This window comes from Dermacentor variabilis, chromosome 6 (genome assembly GCF_050947875.1).
Source record: "Dermacentor variabilis isolate Ectoservices chromosome 6, ASM5094787v1, whole genome shotgun sequence".
Classification (NCBI taxonomy): Eukaryota; Metazoa; Arthropoda; class Arachnida; order Ixodida; family Ixodidae; genus Dermacentor; species Dermacentor variabilis.
Window position 1 is genome coordinate 4594514 of NC_134573.1, and position 27395 is coordinate 4621908.

General features: G+C 46.8%; 1 protein-coding gene across 6 annotated transcripts in view; it reads right to left on the minus strand.

The window, feature by feature from the left end:
- MAPk-Ak2 (MAP kinase-activated protein kinase 2) overlaps positions 1-27395 on the minus strand; it is a 397658-nt gene that overhangs the window by 130058 nt on the left and 240205 nt on the right. For all 6 annotated transcript variants that reach the window (XM_075694688.1, XM_075694691.1, XM_075694687.1 and 3 more), the window contains exons 7-8: positions 26902-27026; positions 7496-7581 (exon numbers count right to left, since the gene is read on the minus strand). In XM_075694688.1, coding sequence (XP_075550803.1) covers positions 7496-7581; positions 26902-27026 — 211 coding nt within the window. The remainder of the gene's footprint in view (positions 1-7495; positions 7582-26901; positions 27027-27395) is intronic.

Genomic DNA, 27395 nt, shown 5'->3' on the forward strand with positions numbered 1-27395 from the left:
CACACGACTGGCTGGCATGCCGTTTGCAGCGTACGCTGGTTGAGCCGGCGGGGGTCTCTGGCGACCGCTGTCAAACGCGATAGGCTCAAATTTCACAATTCCGAGTATTGTAGTCATTAGTTATTGCTTTCAGGGACCAAATTAAAGGAACAGCGCTATGAAGAGTCCTGCGCATGCTCGAACACGGGCACTTTGCGATGATCGTAGCTGAGATCTGACTTAAGCAGCTTAATGATATATTAAATAGTGTGCCACAGTGGCATCTCGTATTTGTAATAATGAATGTCACAAGTAGCAAATTAATCAAGAAAGCATAAGCTTCAGGTGGCACCTGCGTCTCTCGACAAAATCACAGGGGAGAGCATGCCTTCAAGGCATTGTGTGAGGCTTGGCCTGTGGTTGTCCCGAACAATTGCAGCTTGCCCATGGGCTTGACTGTAAACCAACCAAGGTCTCTGGTTTAAAGGACACTACGTATATCTTTTTTTTTTAAACTGCCTGTGAAGCCCTCTCTCATAGAGACGAACAATACCTCAGTAAACTATATATAAAATACTTCTTCCAGTGAACCCGTGATAGCGACAGCACCGCCGGTGTGACGCCGTCACTATGAGATAATCCTATATTCTCGTGGCCCTGATCTACTTTACGCGATTCAAACGCGTGATGCCTAATGCAAATGGGATGAACTTACACTGGTCTCATGTGTGCATGAAAGTGGGCCTTAACGACAATGAGGCGGTATGTACGAAGATATGAAAAAAGGCGAGGTAGTGGGCACTTTCCAAAATGCCGAGGGAATAGGTCTAACTCAATCGGCTACCCAGGCAAGGCAAACGTCTTCCAGTCCCGAAAAGCTTTCATAATCTCACTGTGGGTTTAATTAAAGAAATTCAACGGCAAACACACACGTTGGGTTGTTCCCTAATGGAGAAGTGTGGTCAACGTGTTTGAAATATTGCAACGATGGTTACAGACCCTTTCTGAAGAGAGCCTTTGTAGTCGTAATTACTGCTTCTGGTCTTTTCTAAACAAACGATGATTGAATTGCCCGCATATTGCAATAAAACCTGGAAGAACGCTAGACAGCAATGAGAGATGTTAGTTTATTTTATTAACTTTTGTTTTCATCGCACTCAGAAACACATTCACAATGTTTATCTAAAAGCATAATGCGACGGCTCTCGCCTTTAAAGTGTAGGATAAAATTGTAATAGGTAATTTCGATGATTAGGAAAAATTTTATAATATAAAGGGCTGCATGGAAGCCGGGCAGTTTCGCCCAGGCCACCGCATTTACTCGCACGAAGCGCCGTACCACGGCGGCCGAAAGACGACCTCGCACCTGGCAGAACGAACGTTGCACTCGTTTTTCACGAGCCCTGTTATCAAAAGATGCTTGAGAGTGAGAGATATGATTCCCTTGCCCTCTTCATCCTCAACGCCAGCGAGCAGCGGCGCGCGCCGGCGGCGGCAGCGCCGCGATAGCGGAGCGCAGCCGCTCCCCGGCCGTTCACAGCGGGTTCAAGTTTTTTGACCAAGGTCTGCACTGTGGACTTATCACCCCACTGTAAGGTTGCTTTAAAGGTACCAAGAACGTGCAGACTCTGTTTGCAAGGGCCCAAGACTTCTCCTTCAACTTCATCCAGCAACCGTGGTTGGCCTGGGAAAGACGGCGAGACAACAGAGACTTCCGCACCAGAGTCTCTCTTAAACTTGGCCGGGTGCCCGTTCACTAGTATGTCTATGTACCTTGCTCGTCGTGAAAAAGCTCTATCAATGAAAAATATGTTGCAATGTGTAGTCAATCCAATGTGTCGTCTATGCATGGCAGTGGGTAGACATCCTTATTTGTTACCTTGTTTAGGTGGCAGTAATCTATGTAGAATCGCTAGGTGTTATCCTTCTTTTTTACCAAGACAACAGGAGAAGCCTATAGGCTCAACTATGGTTGAATAATGCCCTTGGTAAGCATCTTATCAACCTCCTGTTGTATCACTCGGCACTCGGCGTGTGACACGCGATCGGGCCCTCTGTGAATAGGCGATGCATCGCCGGTATGAATGCAATGTTGAACTAGGGAGGTTTGTGTCAAAGGCCGACTGTCAAGGTCAAGAATGTCAGAATAAGATGTGAGCAGATGACGAAGATCGTCGGTTTGTGTGGAGGTAAGGTCCAGGGCTATCATCTTGGTAATGTTGTGCACTGGAGGCGTGGAGGCGATGTGGCGGTATGAGAATTGCAGGCGGTGGAAGAGTTGGAGGAAGACAGAAGGGGCGAGAGGGAAGAAAGGTCGTACTCGTGTGACGGCGACAGTGTGGCGAGAGAGATCCCTTTGGGTAGCACCTGAGGGCAGAATCCGAAATTCAGGAGCGGAAGGTAAGTTTTGTTAGCCGATACGGTCACTACGGTGTGAGGAAATGACACGCCGTGTGAAAGTAAGGCACTGACACAGGGAGTGACAATATAGTCACCATCTAGTACAAACGGTTGTACACAGCAGTGATACAGGTCAGTGTCTGCGGAGATATATGAACAACGTCGGCGCAACAGAGCCAGATCGGTACGGTGTCGGTAAGGTCTGTAACATCAGAGAAATCAAGTTTGACTACACCAGTCGAGCAGACAAATATAGCCGAGTGGGCAGATAAAAAATCAAGGCCAAGGATTACGTTGTGAGAGCAATGGTCAAGTACATGGAACAATACAGATACGTGGCGCGACCGGCGACGCTGATACGAGTGGCCTACATTCCTAGCTCAGTGGGAGTTCGCCCATCAGCGACTCGTATGACACAGACTCGGCAGGAGTGAGCACTTTCTTGAGCCGCTTCCAGAGGTCAGCTCTCATGACCGAGATGTGTGCACCGGTGTCGATCAGGCCAGTGACAGACAGAGCATCAACTTCCACGGCGATTAGGTTCTGATCTGTCGGCAAGGTAACGGGAGGATGGGCAGGTCGAAAGTCCATTGCAGAGTCACCTCCGGGAGCCGCATCTGTCAGTTTTCCAGGAATGAGTGTACAGAACGGTGAGGCGATGGCAAACAACGGGGCAGGGGTAAGCGGGATCGACGAACATGTGGCAACGGAGAACAACTCGAGCGTCGGATGAATGCAAAAGGGTCGCGGTCATGGTATGTCGGGTCATTTGGAGCATGAAAATGCTGGCGCTGGTTGTCATTGCGGCGGTAGTAGAACGTGGAGCCGGAAAAAGAGGGCTGAGGATAATGGCAATAGCGAGAAATGTGCCCCACACTGCTATAATGGAAGCATATGGGCTTGCCTGGTGGTCGCCATTGGGCCGGGTCTCAATAGCATTGAAACGTCGGTGGAGGTCAATGAAGAGGGGCAGGGCTCACCGGAGGGCGTGTTATGGAGCACACAGGTTGAATTCCTGCGTTGGCCAATTCTTCACGGACAACTGCGCGAATGAGGGAGATGGTCGATTGCCTATCCTCAGAAGGGCGCGCGAAAGAAGATGGTGATGCAGCCTCCATTTCGCGCCACACAATTCGGACAACACTATCTATAGTGGACGAATGAAGAGCCGAATGAGCGTCTTCACACGACGACATAGTAGTGGTGTTGGGAAGCCGCACGAATTGTCCAGCAATGCGACGGCTCTTTGCATCTTCGAAATGCCTGTACTCACGGATAATTTTGCCTACCGTCGAGCAGTCTTTAAAAACGAGGAAGTAAACATATCATCGGCAATGCTTTTCAGAATGTGCCTCGCTTTGTCAGCCTCGAGCATACTGGCATCGACGCGGCAGCAAAGAGCTCGGACATCACGGACGCAACGTACGACTCGGTAGCTGTCTGAGCCCGATAGGATAGGTCTTTCGCAGTGGCACACTTACGACCAGCGAACTTGCCAAAGAGGTCGCGAAGATTTTTCTTGCATACATCCCAGCTGATCAACTCTTCTTTGTGCGTGTCATACCAGGTGCGTGCTCGTCTATGGAGGTAGAAGAGAAGATTTGCGAGCATCACTGTCGGGTCCCATTGGTTGTGTGCAGCGACGCGTTCGTATATGCCAATCCATTCTTCGATGTCAACTTTGTCGGTGCTGTTACCAGAGAAGGTGCCAGGGTCACGTGGATGGGTCAAGACAACCGATGGTTACGGTGTCGTGGAGGCTGGTGGCCCGGCTGTGCCGGGTGCCGACGTCGTACTTTAACCAGCGGCCTGGTCGCCTGTCAGCATGGTACGATGGCCGAGGACAAGCCCGCTGTGGAGTTCCGTCTTGTACAATACTCAGCGCTTCCACCAAAAATGAAACGGGCACAGATATAAGGTTAAATAGGATCGTGTTTACTCTGCAGGAGATATGGCCGGTACAACCAGTATGGCCGAACGTAAGGTTAGCGCCACTACGTCATCTCTTTCATCTTGTTAGTGATCGTCGTCTCTGTCCCTCTCGTGGTACCGTGACAATATATAGAAATAAGACGCTTCGCTTATGTCAAGATGACATATAAAAGCAGCATGCATCTAACGCACATGTGAATATCGATTAATAAAATTGAATTACTTATCATGTAGTAATATAGATGGTTGGCTTACACCCAGCGTGGCATTTCTGGTCATATGATAGGCTTCCGAAATTTCTCCTATGGTTTGGCTAGGGTGACAGAACAAAATGACTGCATTTTTGAATATGGGTTTACACAGACATGATTTACAATGTAAGGCAAAATGATAGGATGACGCAACATTTAATGAATTTCTGTGTTCTCTTAGGCATACATTGACACATCTGCCTGTTTGGCTAATGTACATATGACCAAAGCTTAGGGGAATTCTATATACAACTCCTGAGACACAATTGACAAAACGATAAACATGTTTCTGGCTGCACCCTCTATCCCCCACTGACGTGGCCTGTGCCCTTGTGTGCACAATGGAGCAAATGCGACTAAGCCTGTGTGGTGCACAAAATGCCACCTGAATACCATAACGCTTTGCCACATTTTTTAGGCCATGTGAAATTTTATGTACATAAGAGATAACTGCCATTTTTTTGTTTCCTTCATTTTGATCAGAAGGACGACACCCGCATTTTTCTTGCTTTGCAATGTGCACGAGCTTTTCACAAACTGATATGATAAGGCGATTATTGTGGAGCACCATAACAGGAATGACCTTGCTGGCTTCACAGACTTCACAGCCTTGATGCAGTTGATCTGTATTATTCATTGCCGCATAACAAATTGTTAAGCTGTGTTGAAGATTGTATTGTAGAATCTAACGATGAACTTGCCTTTGGGAATAGATGTGGCGTCTAGGTTAAGTAATTTTTGGCAATTTTGACCTTCTACTTAAAATCTACCTTCGTGATTTGGCACGGAAAACTCTAAGAAATCAGGTGCGTGGCACCAATATTCTATCTTTCTTGGCGCTGTAGATAGTACTGTAAATGACAATCTTCAAAAGGGTATAGAAGTCTTCAGATATGTGGACGATTATCTGATTTTTATTGACAGATCACGTGCATCACAGAGAATGGAAGAGATTGTTGATTGCGTTCAAATAGAAGGCATCGGTCTAAAATTCCCCTCCAAGCGGCTGAGCAATAATAGATTACAGTTTCTTGACTTGTTAATGAATTTTGGTTCAGATCATGTTTGCTGGCACTACAATCCAAAATCTGCAAAACCCGTTTTAGATTTCGCGCCGGGCCAATAAAAAATTGTGAAGTGCGGAAGTGTTCTGTCATGCTAGCGCAGTCTTGGAAAAAACTTGCGTGCACAAGTTGAGCAAGAGTTTTCGAATGCAAGTGGAACGCCTTAAGATTTCAGGTTATGTTACGTACCTCCATCACACCAGTTTGTGAAAGGTTCATGCGCATTGCAAAACAAGAAAAATGCGGCCATCACCCTTCTGTTCAAAATGAAGGAAACAAAAAATTGGCAGTTATCCCCTATGTACATAAAATTTCACACGGCCTAAAAAATTTGGCAAAGCGTTATGGTGTTCAGGTGGCATTTTCTGCACCACACAGGCTTAGTTGCATTTGCTCCATTGTGCACAGAAGGGCACAGGCCACTCGGAAGCCTATCATATCACCAAAAATGCCGCGCTGTGTGTAAGCCAACCATCCATATTACTACATGATAAGGAATTCAAGTTTATTAATCGATATTCACATGTCCCTTAGATGCATGCTGTTTTTATACCTCATCTTGACATGCGCGACGCATCCACTTTCTATATATGTATTTTTCCATACGTGCATTAAACATCAGTTGTGAGTGAGCATGTGTGGTGTGTGTTTCTGTTTCTACGTCTTTCGTGTTTTTAGCACTCTAAGTTTTTATTAATAGGAGAATCAAGCGATACAAAAAGCATCGCGAGAAAAAAAATTAATCGAAGCATCTTTGCACTTAATAGGTACTTCTATAAAATGTGATAAACATCACCTTTGCATTAAAAGCTTCTCTTTGCTGTTTCTGTCATTGCTTGAGACTGCATGAATTGCTATTACATCTCTCTCGCCTTTCCTAGTTTTTCTTTCTTTTCCACCTTAGTTTCTGTAATTCGTTTATTTTCTGCTCCTGTGCCTTGCACAATTCCATGTAGCCCACCATATAAACGCCCTGCATTTGGCCTGTATAATATAAATGAAATAAAATGATACAAAGACTTGTTTCTTCTGCTAACGGCACCCCGTGAACCACGAGAGCTATGCACGCTCCAGGCATCAGGGCATGCACGGAGCACACAACAAAACGGATAGGCAAGCAAGCACGAGAACATGGCTAAGCCCAACCATGCGCCATTGCTATAGCAATGACAGAGAGACTCGAGCTTGGCCTGCCCACGCTTCTGCTTCTTCAGTTTGCAGGAGGACCCGTCTCTCCCCTCCACAGCTTTTCCTCATCCGTAGCGCCGTCTGGCAAACACACTGTGAAGCAGGACCCGGCATTACAGAATGTGCCCTTCAAGACAAGCGGAGTCAGCACTCCTGTCTTGTTTTACTCTATCGACACGACTTAAGGCCATTTTCTGAGATAAAATTTAACGTAGATTTCTACTGCGAACTGTGACTGAGAATCTCCCTTTCTTTTTTCATATTTAAAAGGTAAGATTTTTCAGACAACATAGAAATACAATATTCTCAACAAGGTTAATTCTTGGGCTAGTTGGTATGATTTACTCATAATGGCAATACCTTTAGCGCAATTCAAAAAGACAGGGACGTGATAGCACTGTCCTGTTCCTCTGTCTTTCATCCCTGTCTTTTTTAATTGCACTAAAGGCTTTGCCATTATGAGTAAACAATATTCTCACTGGCCTTTTATGAATTTTTGTATTGAAAACAGAAAATTAACAAGAACAACTTATCAAAAAGTGACATCCTGAGAAAGGCATGCTAAGAGACAATTTCGAAATTACCCTTAGGACAAGCCACAACTTTTCACATAAGGGACACAGCAGAGTTAGAACTGTGCCACTTGACAAATGGCTACAAGCAGATGTGATGAACACTGACCGCAATCCACTTGTTAACCAGCACTTCTTCAATGCTGAGCCGCTGGGTGGGGTCAGTCCGCAGCAGGCCCTTGATCAGGTCCTTTGCTGTAAGCCCACATCCGCAGAAATTATTACTTTAGGCTAGCAACACCACTTGTCAGAATGACCAAATAAGCACTGCAGTCATCAAGAGAGATGTGCCACTTGGTCAAAGTCTGTTTTGCACAAGAACACACTCTGTCCAGCAAACTCAGCTGACTCATGCACAAAGGAATGGGAAGCAGAGCTTAGTCAAAGACTGATAGATTGTAGCAGGACTAGAGTTTGTGCAGACAGGACACAATCAAAATCTGCAATTCGTCACGTTGCCATGACGGTGAAAATTTAGACTGGCACAACGGCGGGTCAGAAAACTAACTCTTTGTTGTGCAAGCCTGTGCCCACAAAAGTTACACACGGGCAGAATGATAGTAACAAGCACATGCATCGATCATCCAAATTTGATCTACGGGTAAGATGCGTTGGCTACTTATACACACTCGTTGAAGGTTCTAAAGTAATCACTGATGCTTGCACCCGTTTCAAAAAAGTACAACACTAATCACATTGCGCCATCATGCTGTCGCCCAAGGTTAGGCAACAGCATCAACAAAAGATAGAACCAGCGATAATATTTGAGAAATTTCCAATACAGAAAGGCACATCTTGCACTGCACGATAACAAAGAAATAGAGATTGGCCAGGTGAAAAACATTCACCACAGACATATACAATTTATAAGCATGTCAATAGTAGCATTTTGCTAGAATAGCAGCTTGGGCTTGTTGGTTTTCCATCCTGCGGTTGACTACAGCGCTTGTGGTGTCGTCTTCTCGTCTTGTGTCCCGTCTACGTTTTGCGCTGTTAACACCAGGATAGTAGCATAGTCTTCAGATGTTCAGCCCATCATTCAAACCCAGGTTGCTGAACCCCTGTTCTCCAACCTGTCACGGCACGATTTCTTACACTCCTGTCAGTTGGCTATGACCTGCGCTGTTTTCACTCTATGGTGATGATGATGATTTACCGGCATCCCCTTTGGAACGGGACAGTGACACATAGTGACCTAGACTGCTTGAATTAATCAGGTTAATACAATACATGCTTGCTAGCCTGCTTGAATTAATTCAATACATGCTGTTCATTCTAGCAGTTTTGTGTATGTCTCCGCAGTCTTTTCTTCTCTTCCTCAAAACTTTTCTATCTACCTTCTAACTCCTACCTATGCCTGTAATGGATACAGTCATATCAACCTCTTTGCTGCTTCTTTTCCACAGGTACTCTAAAACTTCTCTTGCTTATCTTGACTGCTGACCAGCTGATGCTTCCGTCCACTTTAAACTGAAGTGCTTCGGGAAGGTATACATTACCTACAGGTCTCACCGGGTGAGTACCTTCACATTTCATTAAGATGTGCTGAGGTGCCTTCGGGTTTTCGCTGCAGCATACACATACCTCATCTTGTGAGTATTTGCTCCGGTATATTTTTGTCCTTAGGCAACCAGCTAGAGCCTTATATAGCAAGACGAATTCCCTTTCTGTTACTCCATTTCTTGCTTCCCCGTGTTTTATATAGCAAGACGAATTCCCTTTCTGTTACTCCATTCCTTGCTTCCCCATATTTTCCCCATGCCTTGCTCGTGACCACAGTATCTCCCCTACGCTCTACACACGTTTTTCCTCGCTGAACTGCCAGAGTTTCAACGACTTGGTGAGAGGGCACTTTACCAGCCCACAGCAAGGAAATTAAATGTAGTGACCTCTGGGAGGAGGGTTGTAATTTCTCAAATAATTGCCAGGAATAGAAGAGGTCGACCCACAAGATCAACGCTGACAGAATTGTCAGTGCTGACCTAATGTAACAATTGATGGGCACCAAGTGATGTCCATAATTGACACCAGAGTAGATTTTTCTACAATGGGCAAGCAGTTGCCAGACAAACATAAGAAGGTCAACATGCAATGGATGAGCCCCCAACGGCAGGAGAAGATGGAACAACAGTCGATATAATCAAAGATGGAGGAGACATAATGCTTGGAAAACTGGTGGCTCTTCATACGAAGTGTCTATCGACTGCAAGGGTCCCAGATAACTGGAAGAATGCAAACATTATACTAATCCACAAAAAGGAAGACATTAAAGAGACACTAAAGCGAAACAATAAATCTGTTTAGACTGATGAATCATTGTTTGGAAACCCTGCAGGCAGTCATTTAAAAAAAAAAGTTTGATTATCAGATGAGAAAATGAAGGTCCAAGTATCAGTATTTGAACTTTGCACCGAAACTTCAGCACCGGTACGTCAGCGTGACGTCAGGGATTCCAAAGTGTGTTTTCGCATTTGGGCCGCGTTGGCTGAATAAAGGTTCCCGAAACTTGTCATGTTTAATATTTGGTTCCTTTAGAACACATTGTAATCAATCTGTACTGCTGTATATAATTAGTAGTCCCTAGAAGATGCCATCAAAATTCTAGATGTCACGGCACCCAGGTGCAGAAACTTAAGTAGGCGTCGCCACCCGTATTTCGTTCTTGCGCTTTTTCTGGCTTACCAAACGTCTTATCGTTGTAAGAGTGGTGTTTTTGGTGTTTTAGAACAGTAATTTACTGATGCAGAAGAAATCATTTTTCACTTTAGTGTCCCTTTAAAGAACTGAAAAATTATAGGGCCATTAACTTATTCCAAGTATTATATAAAATATTTACCAAAACTACCTCCAATATAATAAGGGCAACACTGGACTTTAGTCAACCAAGGGAACAGGTTGGCTTCAGGAAGGGATACTCTACAATGAATCACATCCGTGTCATTAATCAGATTATCAAGAAATCTACAGAGTACAATCAGCCTCTCTACTATATGGCTTTCATAAATTACGAAAAGGCATTTGATTCAGTAGAGATACCAGCAGTCATAGAGGCCTTATGTAATCAAGGAGTACAAAACGCTTACGTAAATACCTTGAAAAGTATCTACAGAGGTTCTACAGCTACCCTAATTCTACATAAGAAAAGAAGGAAGATACCTATAAAGAAAGGGGTCAGACAGGGAAACACAATCTCTCCAATGCTATTCCCTGCACGCTTGGAAGAAGTATTCAAGTTATTAAACTGGGAAGGCTTATGAGTAAGGATCGACAGTGAATATCTCAGCAACCTTCGGTTTGGAGATGACATTGTTCTATTAATCAAAAATGCAGACGAGTTACAACAAATGACTGAGGACCTTAACAGAGAGAGTGTAAGAGTGGGGTTGAAGATTAATATTGACACAAGATGACTTCGCATTACACGCGCCAGCCGCTTCCTGCGTCCGTCCAGCTGCTTACTGCTTACTGCTACCTGCGAAAGATAGCGGCAGTGAAGTGGGCAACACGGGCTCGCAAGGCATGCGCAATCGGAGCAGCGTGCTATGAGCGCGGGACGCGAGGGAAGAAGAAGTGCGAGACTGCGGCGAAAGAGACTGTGGATGTTTTAGTGACGCTCTCGCTTAGCTGTTGTCGGGCACAAGTTCGCCTAACGTAAAGTTATTAAAGTAGCGTCACTCAACTGTGCGTTACAGTTCTGGTGGAGGTGCGGGGTATGATTTCAAGCCCTTCTCGAGTCAGAGAAAGGAGCCCGGACTCACGGCGACTTGGACCCATCGAATTGACTCCTGTTCACCAATGCAGCAGCCGTCGCCTACGCGGTGAGCCCACCGAGTTTTCACCTTTGCCGGATTCTATCGGAGCATCAGCATCTGCTAACGGAAACGCTACCGAGATGGCAACTCAAATCATACCAACTCATATCGTGGTGAAATCGCCAATGACGCCAGCTTTTCCATGGCGACACATTTGAAGACGCAGAGGACTGGCTGGAACGCTTTGAGCGTGTCGCTGAGTTCAATGGATGGAACGGAGAGCGCAAGCTACGAAACATTTACTTCACGTTAGAGGACAGCGCACAAACATGGTTTGAAAACCACGAAGCGACATTTGTCTCGTGGGATGCTTTCCGGCGGGAGTTGCTTGCGACTTACCTGAGCACCGACCGCAGGGAGAGGGCCGAAGCTGCCCTGCAGGCAAGAAACCAGCGGAACAATGAAAGTGTGGCCATGTATGTAGAAAGACATGTCCCACCTATTCCGCTGAGCTGATCCGAACATGAGCGAAGACAAGAAACTACGCCGTTTAATGCAAGGCGCAAAACAGGAACTGTTCGCACGGTTGGTTCAGAGCCCGCCGCGTACCATCGCTGAGTTTCGTTCTGAGACAACCACAATGGAAAGCACCTTGCAACAGCGACCAAGGATGTACAACCAGGAAATGAACATCACCTCTGTAGGCTCAGTTCCAGCCGCCATCGGAAACAGCATGGAGGTCATACGGGAGATCGCGCGATCTGTAGTGCGAGAAGAGCTTCAGAGCCTACGGCTTGACCACAACGCTCTAACGCCATCTTCGCTGGCAGATGTGGTTCGCAAAGAGGTGAGACAGGCGGTCCGGGAACCACAGCTGAGTGCGCAGCCCCAAGCGCCATTACTGCACCAGCCGAGCGTCTCGTATGCCGATGTGCTGCGGCAAACTCCCGAACGTGCTGACGTCGCAGCCACTTCCTCTATGAATAGCTCGATGCCTCGAAATACGCTGCCGCCACCCGAAAGAAGATTTAGGAAGACCAATGTATGACGCACTCCTGACCGAATACCTCTCTGCTACCACTGCGGTGAGGTTGGCCACCTGTACAGAATGTGCCACTATCGCCAGGCAGGGCTTTGTGGTTTTCCGGTGAACGCACCTTGCCCTCGATATGGTGAGCGTCCATTTGAAATCGAAGAGTGCCTGTCTACACGTCAAAGCTCCCCATACGCCTTCCAGCAACACCAATATCGATCAACAGTGTTGTTGAGGCATCCGTCACCGAGCCCCCGCCCGTCTTCAAGCTCCGCAAGACGCCATTCACAGAGCCCGCGTTGGGAAAACCAGAGTCAGCGGCCTCTGGAGGTAAGGCAGCTGCCGACGCAAAAAGAGAACCTCCATCGATGATTCCGAGCGATGACGAGGGACTCAGAAACCAGTGCCATAAGAGCGACGTTGCTTCCAATTTACGTGTGTTTGTTGACGGTTACAAAGTGAACGCGTTAGTGGACACAGGTGCGGATTACTCGGTAATAAGTAGTGAGCTCGCCAGGAAACTGAAGAAAGTGCTGACTCCTTGGAAAGGGCCACAAGTTCGCACAGCAGAAGGACACCTCATCGACCCGATGGGCAAGTGTACGGCTAGAATAGGAATACGAGGCTTCACGTACGTCGCCAGCTTTATCGCGCTTTCTGAGTGCTCAAGAGACTTGATTGGCATGGACTTCTTGCAGGATAATGGCGCTATAATCAACTTGCGGGAATCATGTGTTTCCTTCTCAACCAAGCACGCTGTCGCAGCACTCAACATTGAAGAAAAATTCGACGCCGTTTACATTGCCGATGACGACGTGATGCTTCCTCCGAGATTCAGTGTAGCCGTCACAGTCAGAAGCAATGCGTTGAGCGACTACGAAGGAATTGCAGACAGCAACACCAGTCTCCTACTCGAAAAAGGGATCTGCATGGCAAGAGGCCTTGTTCAGCTGCGTGGCGGATGTGCCAAAGTTTTCCTCACTAATTTTGGAAATGAGGTGGAACATGTCGCGAAGGGAACCGTTATTGCTAGCCTTAATAACTTCGTCCAAGTTACAGATCTCAGCATTCCAGAGTCTTCACCATCGAATTTCCAAGATGCAGATTCTGTCCTTGCAGCCATCGACATCGAACCAGGCCTATAGCCCAGACAGAAGGAGCAAATAGAGACCCTCATAAAAGAATTCGGCCAATTTTTTTCAATGTCATCCAAAGTCCGGCAGACATCTATTGCTAAACATCGGATAATTGTTGACGAATCAGTGAGGCCTATTTGCCAGCATCCCTACCGAGTGTCACCAAAAGAGAGGGAAGCCATAGGAAGCCAAGTTAACGAAATGCTTGAGGACAACATAATTCAGCCGTCGGCAAGTCCGTGGGCGTCGCCTGTGGCGCTTGTAAATAAAAAGGTCCAAACCTTGCGCTTCTGCATTGATTACCGAAAGCTGAACGCCGTCACAAAGCGGGATGTGTACCCACTTCCAAGAATCGATGACACTCTAGATAGACTACGAGATGCCAAATTCTTTTCCTCCCTGGACCTCAAAAGCGGCTACTGGAAGATAGAAGTGGACGAACGAGATCGTGAAAAGACGGCGTTTGTGATGCCAGATGGACTGTACGAGTTCAAAGTGCTCCCATTCGGCCTTTGTTCTGCACCTGCCACATTTCAGCGGATGATGGACACTGTGCTCACCGGTCTGAAATGCCAAACCTGTCTTGTTTATCTTGACGATGTCATGGTTTTTTCTACCACCTTCGAGCAGCATGTAGAACGACTGTGGGCTGTGATGGAAGCTATTAGATCAGCAGGTCTGACGACAAAACTGCAGAAATGCAATTTCGGCTTTCGCGAGCTTCATTTCCTCGGCCATGTCGTCAGTTCAGAAGGCATTCGCTTGGACCCTGAGAAGACTGCGGCAGTGGAGAAATTTCCAAAACCAACTGAAAAAAAAGGCTGTTAGGCGATTCTTAGGACTTAGCGCCTACTACAGACGCTTTGTCAAAAATTTTTCAAGGATCGCCGAAGCACCAACGCGGCTAACAAAGGAAGGCGCGCCTTTCGTCTGGTTGAATGAGCAGGTGAATGCTTTCAATGAGCTCCGAAAGCATCTTCAGAACCACCCAGTTCTTGCTCATTTCGATGAGGAAGCCGAAACTGATATTCACACAGACGCAAGCAATTTAGGCCTCGGTGCCGTCCTCATTCAGTGGCAAAACGGAGAGGAACGAGCCATTGCATATGCCAGTCGAACACTTTCGAAGGCTGAGGTGAACTACTCAGCGACAGAAAAAGAATGCCTCGCGGTGATTTGGGCCATCAGCAAGTTTAGACCAGTTATATGGCTGACCATTCCGAGCTATCAGCGACCATCATTCGTTGTGCTGGCTGGCGAATCTCAAAGACCCATCTGGGACGGCTGGCAAGATGGAGTCTACGGCTGCAGGAATACGATATAATGGTCATATACAAGTCCGGTCACAAGCACAGTGATGCAGATTGCTTGTCACGTGCACTGATTGAATACACGGAATCTACGCTTAGGGAAAATGAACAGGATTGCCCGTTCCTAGGAGCTGTAACAACATCACAAATGGCTCAGCATCAGTGATCCGACGTGGAGTTACGCTTGCTTATTGATTACCTAGAAGGACATCCTGTCGACATTCCATGAGCTTTTGTCCGCAGCTTGTCGTCGTTAGTCCTGAGAAATAATGTCCTGTACAAAAGAAATTTTGAACATAGTGCAGAGACGTTTCTGCTCGTCGTACCTTCAAAGTTACGGCTCGAGATATTGGAAGCATGCCACGACGACCCATCAGCAAGACATTTAGGAGTGAGCAGAACATTCGCTCGCATCCGCACGAAGTATTACTGGCCAAAGTTATTGAATTCTGTGCAACACTACGTAAGAACCTGCCGGGACTGCCAAAGACGTAAAATACCACCACTCAAGCCAGCAGGTCTCCTACAACTGATACAGCCACCGGAAACTCTATTCGCACAAGTGGGAATGGACTTACTTGGCCCCTTTCCCACATCGACATCAGGAAAGTGTTGGATCGTAGTTGCAACTGACTACCTAACTCGATATGCCGAGACAGGGTCTCTTGCCAAAGGAACGGCCAGTGAAGTAGCAGATTTTTTCGTCACTAACATAGTACTACGGCATGGCACTCCTAAAGTTTTCATCACGGACCGAGGAACCATATTTACTGCGCATTTGACACAGGCCATCATGAAATTGACGCACACCAGTCACCGAAAAACCACCCCATATCATCCGCAGACAAATGGGCTGACTGAACGACTGAACAGAACGCTGACTGATATGTTGTCAATATACGTGGACGTGGAGCACCGAACATGGGACAGGATACTACCGTACGCAACGTTCGCATACAATACCGCTGTGCAAGAGACTACTCAAATGACACCTTTCCAACTCGTTTTTGGCCGGACCATCACCGCAACCTTAGATGCAATGCTACCAGTAGATGAGACCTTTGAAAATGACAATGACGTCAGCGACTTCACACAAAAAGCCGAAGAAGCACGGCAGCTGGCGCGACACCGCATTCAGCAGCAGCAGCAAACTGACGCGGACCCGATATGAAATTTCCTATTCTGCGTGGAATTCCATGCCCTCATGCATGCCTGATACACAGACTGCGATTAGGCGTCGCCTTCACACGCAAATATTTGCACATTATTGGACGGATAGACTCCCCGGACTGTTCAGTGTGTGGTACTGTAGAGACTATAGAACATGTGCTCGTGGTGCGCCCTGAGTATGTGCGCGAAAGACTGACAATGGCAGATACATTGAGACATTTACAAAATGGACCACTGTCGGAGGACCTCTTGCTAGGCGCTTGGCCACAGAGTTGGCAGGCGACAGAGACAATGCGTGCATTTTCACGTTTCCTAGGTGACATGGGCCTGGACTCACGCCTGTGATACCAGTTGTGTAATGTGTCCTTCACTTCATTCCTCCCATTATCATCCCCCATTGTGACCCTTTTTCTTCCCCTCTTCCCCTTCCCTTACGTAGAGTAGCAGGCCAGATGCTCCAATATCCGGCCGACCTCTCTACATTTTCCAATCATTAAAATACTCTTCTTCTTCTGATGCGGACCGATACAACTTGTGATGAAGAGACGTCCAGTATGCACCTGGAGACAAAGTATGGGTGTGGACTCCCGTACGGATGCGCGGCCTATCCGAGAAGCTTCTTCGTCGTTATTTTGGCCCGTATAGGATAATTCGCTGAATTAGTCCATTGAATTACGAAGTTGCTCCAGAAGGCCAAGTAACCTCATCACGACGGCGGCATCGAACAGAAATCGTCCATGTCGTCCGAATGAAACCATACTGTGACAGGCAATAACTGCTTCCGCCAACAAACATTGCGAGTTCATGACAGTCTAGAAACCACCGCCTTCTGTATGAGCATCGGGACGATGCACTCTTGGAAGGGGGACAATGACACAAGATGATTTCGAATTAGGCGCGCCAGCCGCTTCCTGCGTCTGTCCAGCTGCTTACTGCTACCTGCGAAAGATAGCGGCAGTGAAGCGGGCAACAAGGGCTCGCAATGCACGCGCAATCGGAGCAACGTGCTATGAGCGCGGGACGCAAGGGAAGAAGAAGTGCGAGACTGTGGCGAAAGAGACTGTGGACGTTTTAGTGAGGCTCTCGCTTAGCTGTTGTCGGGCACAAGTTCGCCCAACGAAAGTTATTAAAGTAGCGTCACTCAACTGTGCGTTACAATATGCAGAAGACAAAGATAATGATGAATAGCCGGGCAAGGGAACAAGAGTACAAGATCGCCAGGCAGCCTCTAGAGTCTGTGAAGGAGTATGTTTAGCTAAGTCAATTAACCACAGGGAACCCTGATCCTGAGAAGGAAATTCATAGGATAAAAATGGATTGGATCGTATACGGCAGACATTGTCAGCTTCTGATTGGAAGCTTACCATTATCATTGAAAAGAAAGGTGTACAATCAGTGCATTTTACTAGTGCTGACATATGAGGCAGAGACTTGGAGACTGACAAAGAAGCTCGAGAACAAGTTAAAGACTGCACGAGGATTGATGGAACGAAGATTGTTAGAGACTGAAAAAGAGCAAAAAGAGAGTGCAAGACAGAAAGAGACAGAAAGAGAGCGGTTTGGATCAGAGAGCAAACGGGTATAGACGATATTCTAATTCACATGAAGAGAAAAAGGAGCAGGGCAGGTCATGTCATGCGCCGCGCTTAGATAACTGTTGGGCCATTAGGGTTACAGAATGGGTGCCAAGAGAAGGGAAACGCAGTCAAAGACGGCAGAAGACTAGGTGACGCGATGAAATTAAGTAATTCACAGGCACTAGTTGAAATTGGTTGGCGCAAGACAGGGGTAATTGGAGATTGCAGGGAGAAGTCTTCGTCCTGAAGTAGACATAAAAGAGGCTGATGACGATGATGATAACAGGTTCATTAAGCAGCCCTTGTCACTGCCCCATGTCATGTACGCAAGAATATTAAGTATTCCAAAAGGACTTCTTCTTGGGCAAGTTGGTGCTTAAATTTCATAGGTATACTTTGTGGCGCAAAATACATTTCTTGAAAAGGGACAGAACTGAAGGACAGAAGAACTACACTGTCTCCCTTTTTTCTGTTCCTTTTCAAGAAAGGTATTTCGTGCCACAAAGTATACCTATGAAATATTAAGTATGTTTACTGTTTTCAAACATTTGGCTTTCAAATACTTTTTGGGTGGGAGAAATGTCAGTTTAAACTCAAGTATGACACCAAGAAATTTATGCTGTGTGTTCAAAGGCAAGGGTTCACCATGTAGCTGGATATTGGGCTCTGGGACAAGGCCCCTCTTCCTTGTAGAGAGGATGCAGGAGCTTTTTTGGAGATTCAGCTTAAAGCCATCCTGATATGCCCATGTCAAGACTTTGTTGAGCCCAAACTGAACGTGCTGCTGGCAGACTGCGATGTTACATGATTTAAATCCAATCTGCACACAATTGGCATATGCGGAATAAAACATACTTTGTGGAATCCACGAATGTAAATCATTCATTTTAACAATAAAAAGGGTAGAGCTAAGTACACCATTCTGCGGTACCCCAATTTCTTGTGTACACGACCTAGACAAGGCGTCACCAATTCTAACACGGAAAGTGTGATGTGAGAGATAGCTTTCAATTATGCTGAGCATGGTGCCATGGACGCTCATTCCCGATAGGTCTCTGATAATACCGTAGCGCCATGTGGCGTCATAGGCTGTTTTCATATCCAGAAAAACTGACAAGAAATAGTATTGTTTAAGGGCAAATGCATTTTATAGGCAAATGCATTGCGGATGTTTGCCTCAATGCACACACGATGGTCAGTTGTGGGTCTGCCTTCTCTAAAACCACATTGGTAGGTGCCAAGTATGTTGTTTGATTCTAAGAAATGCAAAAGACGGTGATTTATCATTTTTCGAAAAGCTTACACAGGCAGCTTGTAAGCGATATCAGCTTGTTACCCAGGATGGGTCCTCATCTAGTTTCAAAACTGCGACAACAGCTTCTTTCCATGCCCCTGGAAGATGTCCGGCTGCCCAAATGCTATTGAAAAGTGCAAGTGATGTAATTTGTGTGTCCATATGCATGTGCTTAATCATGCCATACATGATCCTGTCTGCCCCCGGCGCAGAGCTTTTGCAGACGTTCATCATCATCATCAGCCTATTTTAAGTCCACTGCAGGATGAAGGCTTCTCCCCGTAATTTCCAATTACCTCTACCCTGTGCCAACCAATTCCAGCTAGCACTTGCGAATTTTTTAATTTCATCACCCCACCTGGTCTTCTGCAATCCTCAACTGTGCTTCCCTTCTCTTGGCACCCATTTTGTAACCCTAATGGTCCAATGGTTATCTAACCTATGCATTACATGACCTGCCCAGCTCTATTTCTTTCTCTTAATGCCAATTAGAATATTGGCTATGCCTGTTTGCTCTCTGATCCACACCGCTCTCTTCCTGTCTCTAAACATTACGCCTAACATTTTTTGTTCCCCCTTGCGCGATCCTTAACTTGTTTTCGAGCTTCTGTGTCAGTCTCGGCAAGTTTCTGCCCAATATGTGAGTGTTTGTGCGTTTCTGCCCAATATGAGAGACACTGCTATTTTACATGGAAGAAAATTTTTGCTATTTGGTGCAAACATTATAAATCTGTGTTAGAAGGACACTGCCTAGTGAGGCTTTCATCACGATTCTTATTATTCTGGTGAGTTGTTCTAGTCAAATATTGCTACATTATTAGTGCGCAAAAGGAAGAGTTAGGTGTGCATTTTGTATGAAAAAGTTTGCGACTACTTTCACCATTCTTTGAAACAAGCCCCCCATAAAGTGCATTGCTCATGTTCGTTAAAATGACAGCTCATCATGTATGGCGTGCACATACTTAATTCACAAATACTGTCGCAACAATCACCTGAAAGAACAGTTTCATGGTTAAGATCAATACCCAATCAATTGCAAGCGATGAAATGTTTTATAGTGGCCCTCAGTAGCCTCTATCGATGATGTGGCACACCCCTCGCACAACGGAAGCAACCGACTGTCGTGATGGCAAGGCATGCATTTTTCGCGAAACCCATCAAGTCACTAGAACTTCGAATTGAAATCATGAAGCAGTTTTTTTACAGCACCAATTGCAATGCCTAAAGTATACTCGAGACACAACAGCGCAGCTTAGGTTGCCTAGAAAAGGAAAATTCAAGCACCTTCTGCCTCCCCTTGTCTCAATACAAGGTTATTTAATTATAGAAACGGAGAATTATTCGCTTCGTCAGTACATAAAACAGAACACCGCAGACCTATATAAGGAAGACACCAAAAGCTTTACATGAATCATTTTTAATTTCCACTGGGAAATAATGATATCTCCCAATATGTCCCACACTACTAATGAATGATGCTTTGGGTTCTTTCTGGCTGCAGCCATACGGTTCAAAACGCATATTTCATTAAGAAATTTAGGCCGAGCAGCCTGAGTCAGTTCACTAGCAGATTCGTCATGTCTGTTCCTCAAACAACAAGCACCAGTAAATTGGTGAAGTGAGTTGAACGTGTAGTACAGAAAAGGGGATAAATATTGTTACATTTCTTTTCATCTGCTGCAAACAGCTGTAAGCCTCAATCAGCTTTGCTTCAAATTACCGCCACTTACAATTAATCAGTGAAGAACCGTCCAATTTTTAGAAGCAATTAACAAAGCAAACGGCAGTGGCAGAATCTGAACTGCAGCATTAGATAAGTCATCGTGTTACTGCCGAGCATTTCTGTGGAGAAATAAAAAATTTCATATTATATATCCTAAACTACTTGTCGTGAGCAAACATGTTTTAGCGGCCTAAAATCAAGGTAGATGTTGTGTATAGTTTGTGTTTGTGACACACATATACTACAGCAAATTTGACATCCTAAGTGGATTCTTATACACTATGTTTTTGCATTTATGCTTTTATTATTCACACGCTCTATCACTGCAAAGTGTAGATCCCTGCATGAAAAGCCCACAATGGGCTGGTGTGAGCTCCGTCAGCTGGCACTGCAGCGTTGCCTTTGAGAACTGTATTGTTGTCTAGGAAATAAGCTATTTGAATCTGTTTTCGAGGATGAAGGCATCGTAAAGATATTGTCATGTGGTGGTGACGTTGAATAACACAGTAGCAATACTGTGTATGACAAAACTAACTTTTATTGGGCAAACCTGTGCCCACAAAACAGGCTACACTTATAGCACAACGATAGCGGTGAACACGCTCGGCGATCTTCGAAAATCTGATCAGCGGGTCAAGCGCGTCGGCTTTTATACAGCAGTCATTGAATGTTCCAGACTAATCATTGGGACCCGCATGCCTTCTACAAAGTTCTACACCATTCGCGTCAAGCGATGAAATCAGATAATACAAGGTTCGGCGGCAACAGACAGCGGATAGAAGCATCGATAACTTTCCAGAAACTTCGGATACATGCAGGTACGTCCCGCGCTGTGCGATAACATTTGTTAGGCGGCAAAACGTGTCGCGCGATAAAGACAAGTACACGTGTCAATACCCCCCTCTTAAAAAGCATCGACCCGATGCTGCATACAAATGAAAGTAATAAAGAAAAACACCTGTAGCAAAGAAAACAAAAAATAAGGAAGTTCGTCAGCGTCTGTAAAAGGGTTTCAGACGCAAAATGTGGACCACTTCAGAACGTGTGCAACGCCGCGGTGAATGCGAAATTCCGTCTGGCACGACCTCATAGTCCAGAGCACCAATATGTCGAATGACCTTGTAGGGTCCGAAATAGCATCGGAGTAGTTTCTCACTGAGTCCTCGTCGGCGTATCGGTGTCCAAACCCAAACATGGTCGCCGAGCTGGTACTCGACGAAGCGTCGTCGGAGGTTGTAGTGTCGGCTGTCGGTCCTCTGCTGGCTCTTGATTCGCAGGCGGGCGAGCTGTCGGGCTTCTTCGGCGCGCTGGAGATAGCTAGCGACGTCAACATTCTCTTCGTCAGTGACGTGGGGCAGCATGGCGTCGAGCGTCGTCGTCGGGTTCCTGCCATAAACCAGCTTAAACAGCGTGATCTGTGTTTTTTCTTGCACCGCCGTGTTGTAAGCGAATGTTACGTAGGGCAGGACGGCATCCCAGGTCTTGTGTTCGACGTCGACGTACATTGCTAGCATATCGGCGAGGGTCTTATTCAGCCGCTCCGTAAGACCATTCGTCTGCGGGTGGTAGGCAGTTGTCCTCCTGTGCCTTGTCTGACTGTATTGCAGAATGGCCTGGGTGAGCTCCGCTGTAAGGGCCGTTCCTCTGTCGGTGATGAGGACTTCTGGGGCGCCATGTCGCAGCAGGATGTTTTCGACAAAGAATTTCACCACTTTGGCGGCGCTACCTTTCGGCAATGCTTTAGTTTCAGCGAAGCTGGTGAGGTAGTCCGTCGCCACGACGATCCACTTATTTCCGGTTGTTGACGTCGGGAAGGGTCCCAACAAGTCCATCCCGATCTGCTGGAATGTTCGGCAAGGAGGCTCGATTGGCTGTAGTAATCCAGCTGGCCTTGTCGGTGGTGTCATGCGTCGCCGACAGTCTCGGCATGTTCTGACATAATGGGCGACGTCGGCGGTCAGGCGCGGCCAATAATACTTTTCCTGTATTTTCGATAGCGTCTGGGAAAATCCGAGGTGTCCAGCGGTCGGATCGTCATGTAGGGCGTGCAATACTTCTGGACGCAGTCCTGATGGGACAACAAGAAGGTAGTTAGCGCGCACTGGTGAGAAGTTCTTCTTTAAGGGTAGGTTGTTTTGAAGCGAGAACGAAGATAATCCTCGCTTAAATGCCCTAGGGACAACGTCGGTGTGCCCTTCCAAATACTCGATGAGGTTTTTCAACTCCGAGTCTCCTCGTTGCTGTTCGGCGAAGTATTCCGCGCTTATTATTCCAAGGAAGGCGTCGTCATCCTCGTCATCTTGCGGCGGCGGGTCCATGGGGGCGCGTGATAGGCAATCGGCATCCGAGTGTTCTCGTCCGGACTTATATGTTACAGTGATGTCGTATTCTTGTAGTCTGAGGCTCCACCGTGCCAGTCGTCCTGAAGGGTCCTTTAAGTTGGCTAGCCAACAGAACGCGTGATGGTCGCTGACTACTTTGAATGGCCTGCCATATAGGTAAGGACGAAATTTCGCCGTAGCCCAAACGATGGCGAGGCATTCCTTTTCAGTTGTAGAATAATTGCCTTCCGCTTTTGACAATGACCGGCTAGTGTAAGCTATCATGTGTTCATGACCACCTTTTCTCTGGACTAGCACTGCACCGAGGCCTAGGCTACTGGCGTCAGTGTGGATTTCGGTATCGGCGTGCTCGTCGAAGTGCGCAAGTACGGGCGGCGACTGCATGTGTCGTTTGAGTTCTAGAAATGTGTCGACCTGCGGCGTTTCCCACTTGAACTCGACGTCACATTTAGTTAGCTGTGTCAGCGGCTCAGCGATACGCGAAAAGTCCTTGACAAATCGCCTGTAGTAGGCACACATGCCAAGAAATCCACGCACTGCCTTCTTGTCGATGAGCTGCGGGAACATTGCGATGGCAGCTGTATTCTGCGGGTTGGGGCGGACTCCAGACTTCCTGATCACGTGGCCTAGGAACAGAAGCTCATCGTAAGCGAAGCGGCACTTTTCTGGCTTCAGAGTGAGCCCTGATGACTTGATGGCCTCTAGTACTGTCGCAAGCCGCCTAAGGTGATCGTAGAAATTTTCGGCGAAGACGAAGTCATCCAACTAAACAAGACAGGTCTGCCACTTCAATCCTGCTAACACCGTGTCCATGACGCGCTGGAACATTGCAGGCGCCGAGCAGAGTCCGAATGGCATGACCTTGAACTCGTAGAGGCCGTCTGGCGGTCTTTTCGTGATCTCTCTCGTCGACTTCTATTTTCCAGTAGCCAGACTTGAAATCCATCGACGAGAAGTATTTGGCGTTGCAGAGCCGATCTAATGCGTCGTCTATCCGTGGTAGGGGGTATACATCCTTCTTTGTGATTTTGTTCAGTCGACGATAATCGACGCAGAAACGTAAGGTGCCGTCCTTTTTCTTCACCAAGACAACAGGGGATGCCCACGGGCTTTTCGACGGCTGGATGATGTCCCGCTTTACAAGACTAACATAAGACCAATACTGGAATATGCTTGTACTATCTGGGACCCGTGGACTGCGACAGGCATAAAGAAACTAGAAAGAGTACAAAGCTTAGCAGCCCGTTTCGTGGTTCAAAATTATACTCGGTATTTTAGAGCATCCCAAACAAAGGAGACATTAGGCTGGAATACACTTCAAAATCGTAGAAAAACATTCAGATTAAAATTTTTGCACAATATATATCATTCTAAAACCGGCCTCAATCGTGATAGCTACATTAGGCCACCGGAGTACACTTCTGGCAGGCGCGATCAACCACTTAAAGTTAAAGAGTATAGATGTAGAACGGAGCTTTTTAAGATGTCATTTTTTCCCAAGACCGTCAGTGAGTGGAACAGGTTGCCCAGCGATGTTGTATCGCTATCTTCAAATGATGCCTTTGCTTCAGCCGTGTGACCTGCAATTTTTTTTCCCTGTACGTTGTGCTTGCGTCAACAGAACCGCTTTGTTTCACTTCGCACATGTACGGTTATGCTCTGCTTCTTTGTTTCTTCTTTTTGTTGTGACAGCGATTTGCCCTGATCTGTATCTTTCTTTTTTTATGTATTCTATATTAACTGCTGTTTGTCAATGATATATGTACTTCTCCCCTCCACTGTAATGCCAAACTGGCGCTGTGGGTACTGTGATAAATAAATAAAAAATAAATAAAAAGTGCAGTCTTGCTCGGCTGGGTTGCGATGAGCACATGTGCGCGTTCACGTGCCAGATACTGAACTTTTTCATTGCCATGCGAATGCATTTCTATGCGAGAGATGCGAACCGCTGCCTAGAAACACGAGAGAACGTAGCCATCGCAAACAAAAAAGCTCGTCTTTTGTAAAGCCACGCGGTAAATTCATAAGCCGTATGCGGCTCCTGTAATAAAAGCTTTTGAACTCGTTGAGAAAAACAAAAATCTTGTCTTATTTCTTTCTCATTTAGTTGCTAGTAACTAGCCACGGCCGCTGGATAAAAAGCGGCCGTGCTCTAGCAGACGCAAACGACGGCCGCAGTGAAGGGTGGTCCGTCACAGCTTTGGGCGCAAGTGCTTTCCTTGTTCAGTTGGCTAAGTCGTGGCATTTTTTTAACTTCGGAATGGGTACGAAATAAGCTGCAAATAGATTAATGATGCGCTGTGCATATTTGGCCATTTCAATAAAAATGACGCCACTCGCTAAGCAATCACCAGCGCTTCGCAGCGTAGGGCGCCAAGCACGGCCGGGCTAACAGCGGCCGCCGCGCCACCTGTTGAGTGGAAACGAAAAGGGGCCGTGCGTCGACAGCCGCCGCAAGGGGAGTTTGACAACTGAAAGGATCTAGTAACGTTGGTTATCGGAGCGTGTGGCATAGGGACGAGAAGGGCCACCTGGGGGGCGAGAGTAGGCAGTATAAGTAGGCCGGGTCGGGGAATCGGGGAACTCCAGCGACTGCGACAGTGCCGAGAAATGTGCCCGATTTGATGGCAGTGGAAACAAATGGGCTTGTCGTCAGCAGTGCGCCATTCAGATGGGTTGCGGAAACGTGGTGGGTAAGAAGATGCGGGACGGGGTGGAATCGAAGAAGCCGGGCGAGTATCAGGACGATGGGCCGAGCAGATGGTGTGAAGACCCATATTTTCGAACTCTTGGCGGACAACTGCCTGGATCAGTGAGACCGTGACTGCAGATGTGTTGGTGGGACTGGAGTCGAAGGCAGCCAGATAGGCGGCCTCGATCTCATGCCGGACGATCCTGGTAACATCGGCAGTGTTGTTGGGACGAGGAGTGTCGGCACAGGAAGATGTCGCTGGGGTGTTGGGCAGACGGGCAAACTGCTGGTCGATACGTCGGCTTTTAGCGAGTTCCAGGCGGCGGCACTCTTTTATAACAGCATCCAACGTCGCTACGTTGTTCCAAACGAGCAAGTTGAAGGCGTCATCGGCAATGCCTTTGAGGATGTGGACAACCTTGTCAGACTCAGTCATGTGGGTGTCAACTTTGCGGCACAGAGCCAAGACGTCCTGAATGTATGTGACATAGGGCTCTGTTGACGTCTGCACACGGCCGGAAAGCGCCTTCTGCACGGCAACTTGGTGACCGTAGGGGTTGCCGAACAAGTCTCGAAGCTGTGCCTCAAGTGAATCCCAACTGGTGAGCTCATCTTCGTGCGTGCGATACCAAACTCTAGGTGTGCCGCCGAGGTAAAAGACTACATTGGCGAGCATAATAGTAGGGTCCCAACGGTTATTGCGGCTGACATGTTCATACAGGCTGATCCAGTCATCGACATCTTCCCCATCTTTGCCCGAGAATACGCCAGGATCACGGGGAGCGGGGAGAGTGATGTAGGTCGTCAAGGTGGCAGCAGGTGTCGGAGCCGGCGGAGTCGGGTTGTTGTCGCCGGGAGCCATGAAGGAAGGCTCGACGTACCGTCCACTGCGAAGCTCCATGACGAGGTACAGGGAACGTCCAGCTCCACCAGATATGTTACGGAGGAAGACGCAGACGAAAAGCTATGTACAAGTATATTTACAAGAAAGTACGCTGCGCTTGGCCAAGAGGCAACAGCCCGCGCTAGCTTCAAATCGTCGTCGTGGTCTTCTTACTGCTCGGCTTTTCGTCATTGGAAATACTATCCCATAGCAATATAGTGGAATAATCACCAACTACCCCGATTTTTACTAAAAAAATCGGCGATCGTCACTTTTAGGGTATGGGACATTTTGCAAGGACGACCCACATGTGATTGAATGCACACACATGGTTACTGTCTTTTGTCCATCTGATGTTTGTAAATACAGCCGATCTTGTCAGTTTTGTGAAATGCAGATCAAGAAAGTTTTGCTGCAGTGCCACACACACGTGTTGACGTAGTTGGAGCAGTTGTGCCAGCGAGCTCACTAAATGCTATGGCTGCAGTGTGCTGGGAAGTGGAAGCAGACATGCTATGCTTCTTTGTTTATGCTATGCCCCATTTAAAGAAACAAATTCACCTCTGCCAAGACCCCAGCTAGGCCCGGCTTTAATACACTCACCATCTTGCGAGACATTCTTCCACTCCGGGTTGGGGAAGTCGTACTGCCCAGCTCGAATGCGCTTCTTCATGCCAGGAGAAATGGCCAGGCCATGGTTGCTGTAGAATGGTGGGAATCCACACAGCCTGCACAGCATGGTTTAAACATATATTAAAGACAATAACATAAGAATTGTGCTTTTCCAGCAGGAGTAACAAATTACAATGGAAATATTAATATTAACCATAGAAACACTTCAGAAAGAAGTAAATGCAGATACTGCTACACTTTTTCCCATGTTTACTATGCACCAATTTCTACACTAAAATGCTTCTTTGGTAGAACACCCTATCGAATGACAAGTTTCTTACAATTATACATTAGGCTTTTGTTTTATTGGGAAAATTACCCAGTCACTGGAGGACAGCAAGCACAGTACCTGTTTTAACTTTACTTGGTTCACATTTCTGTTTCCGAAGACGACATCAGCTCATCCATGCTAAAAAGTGCCAGCT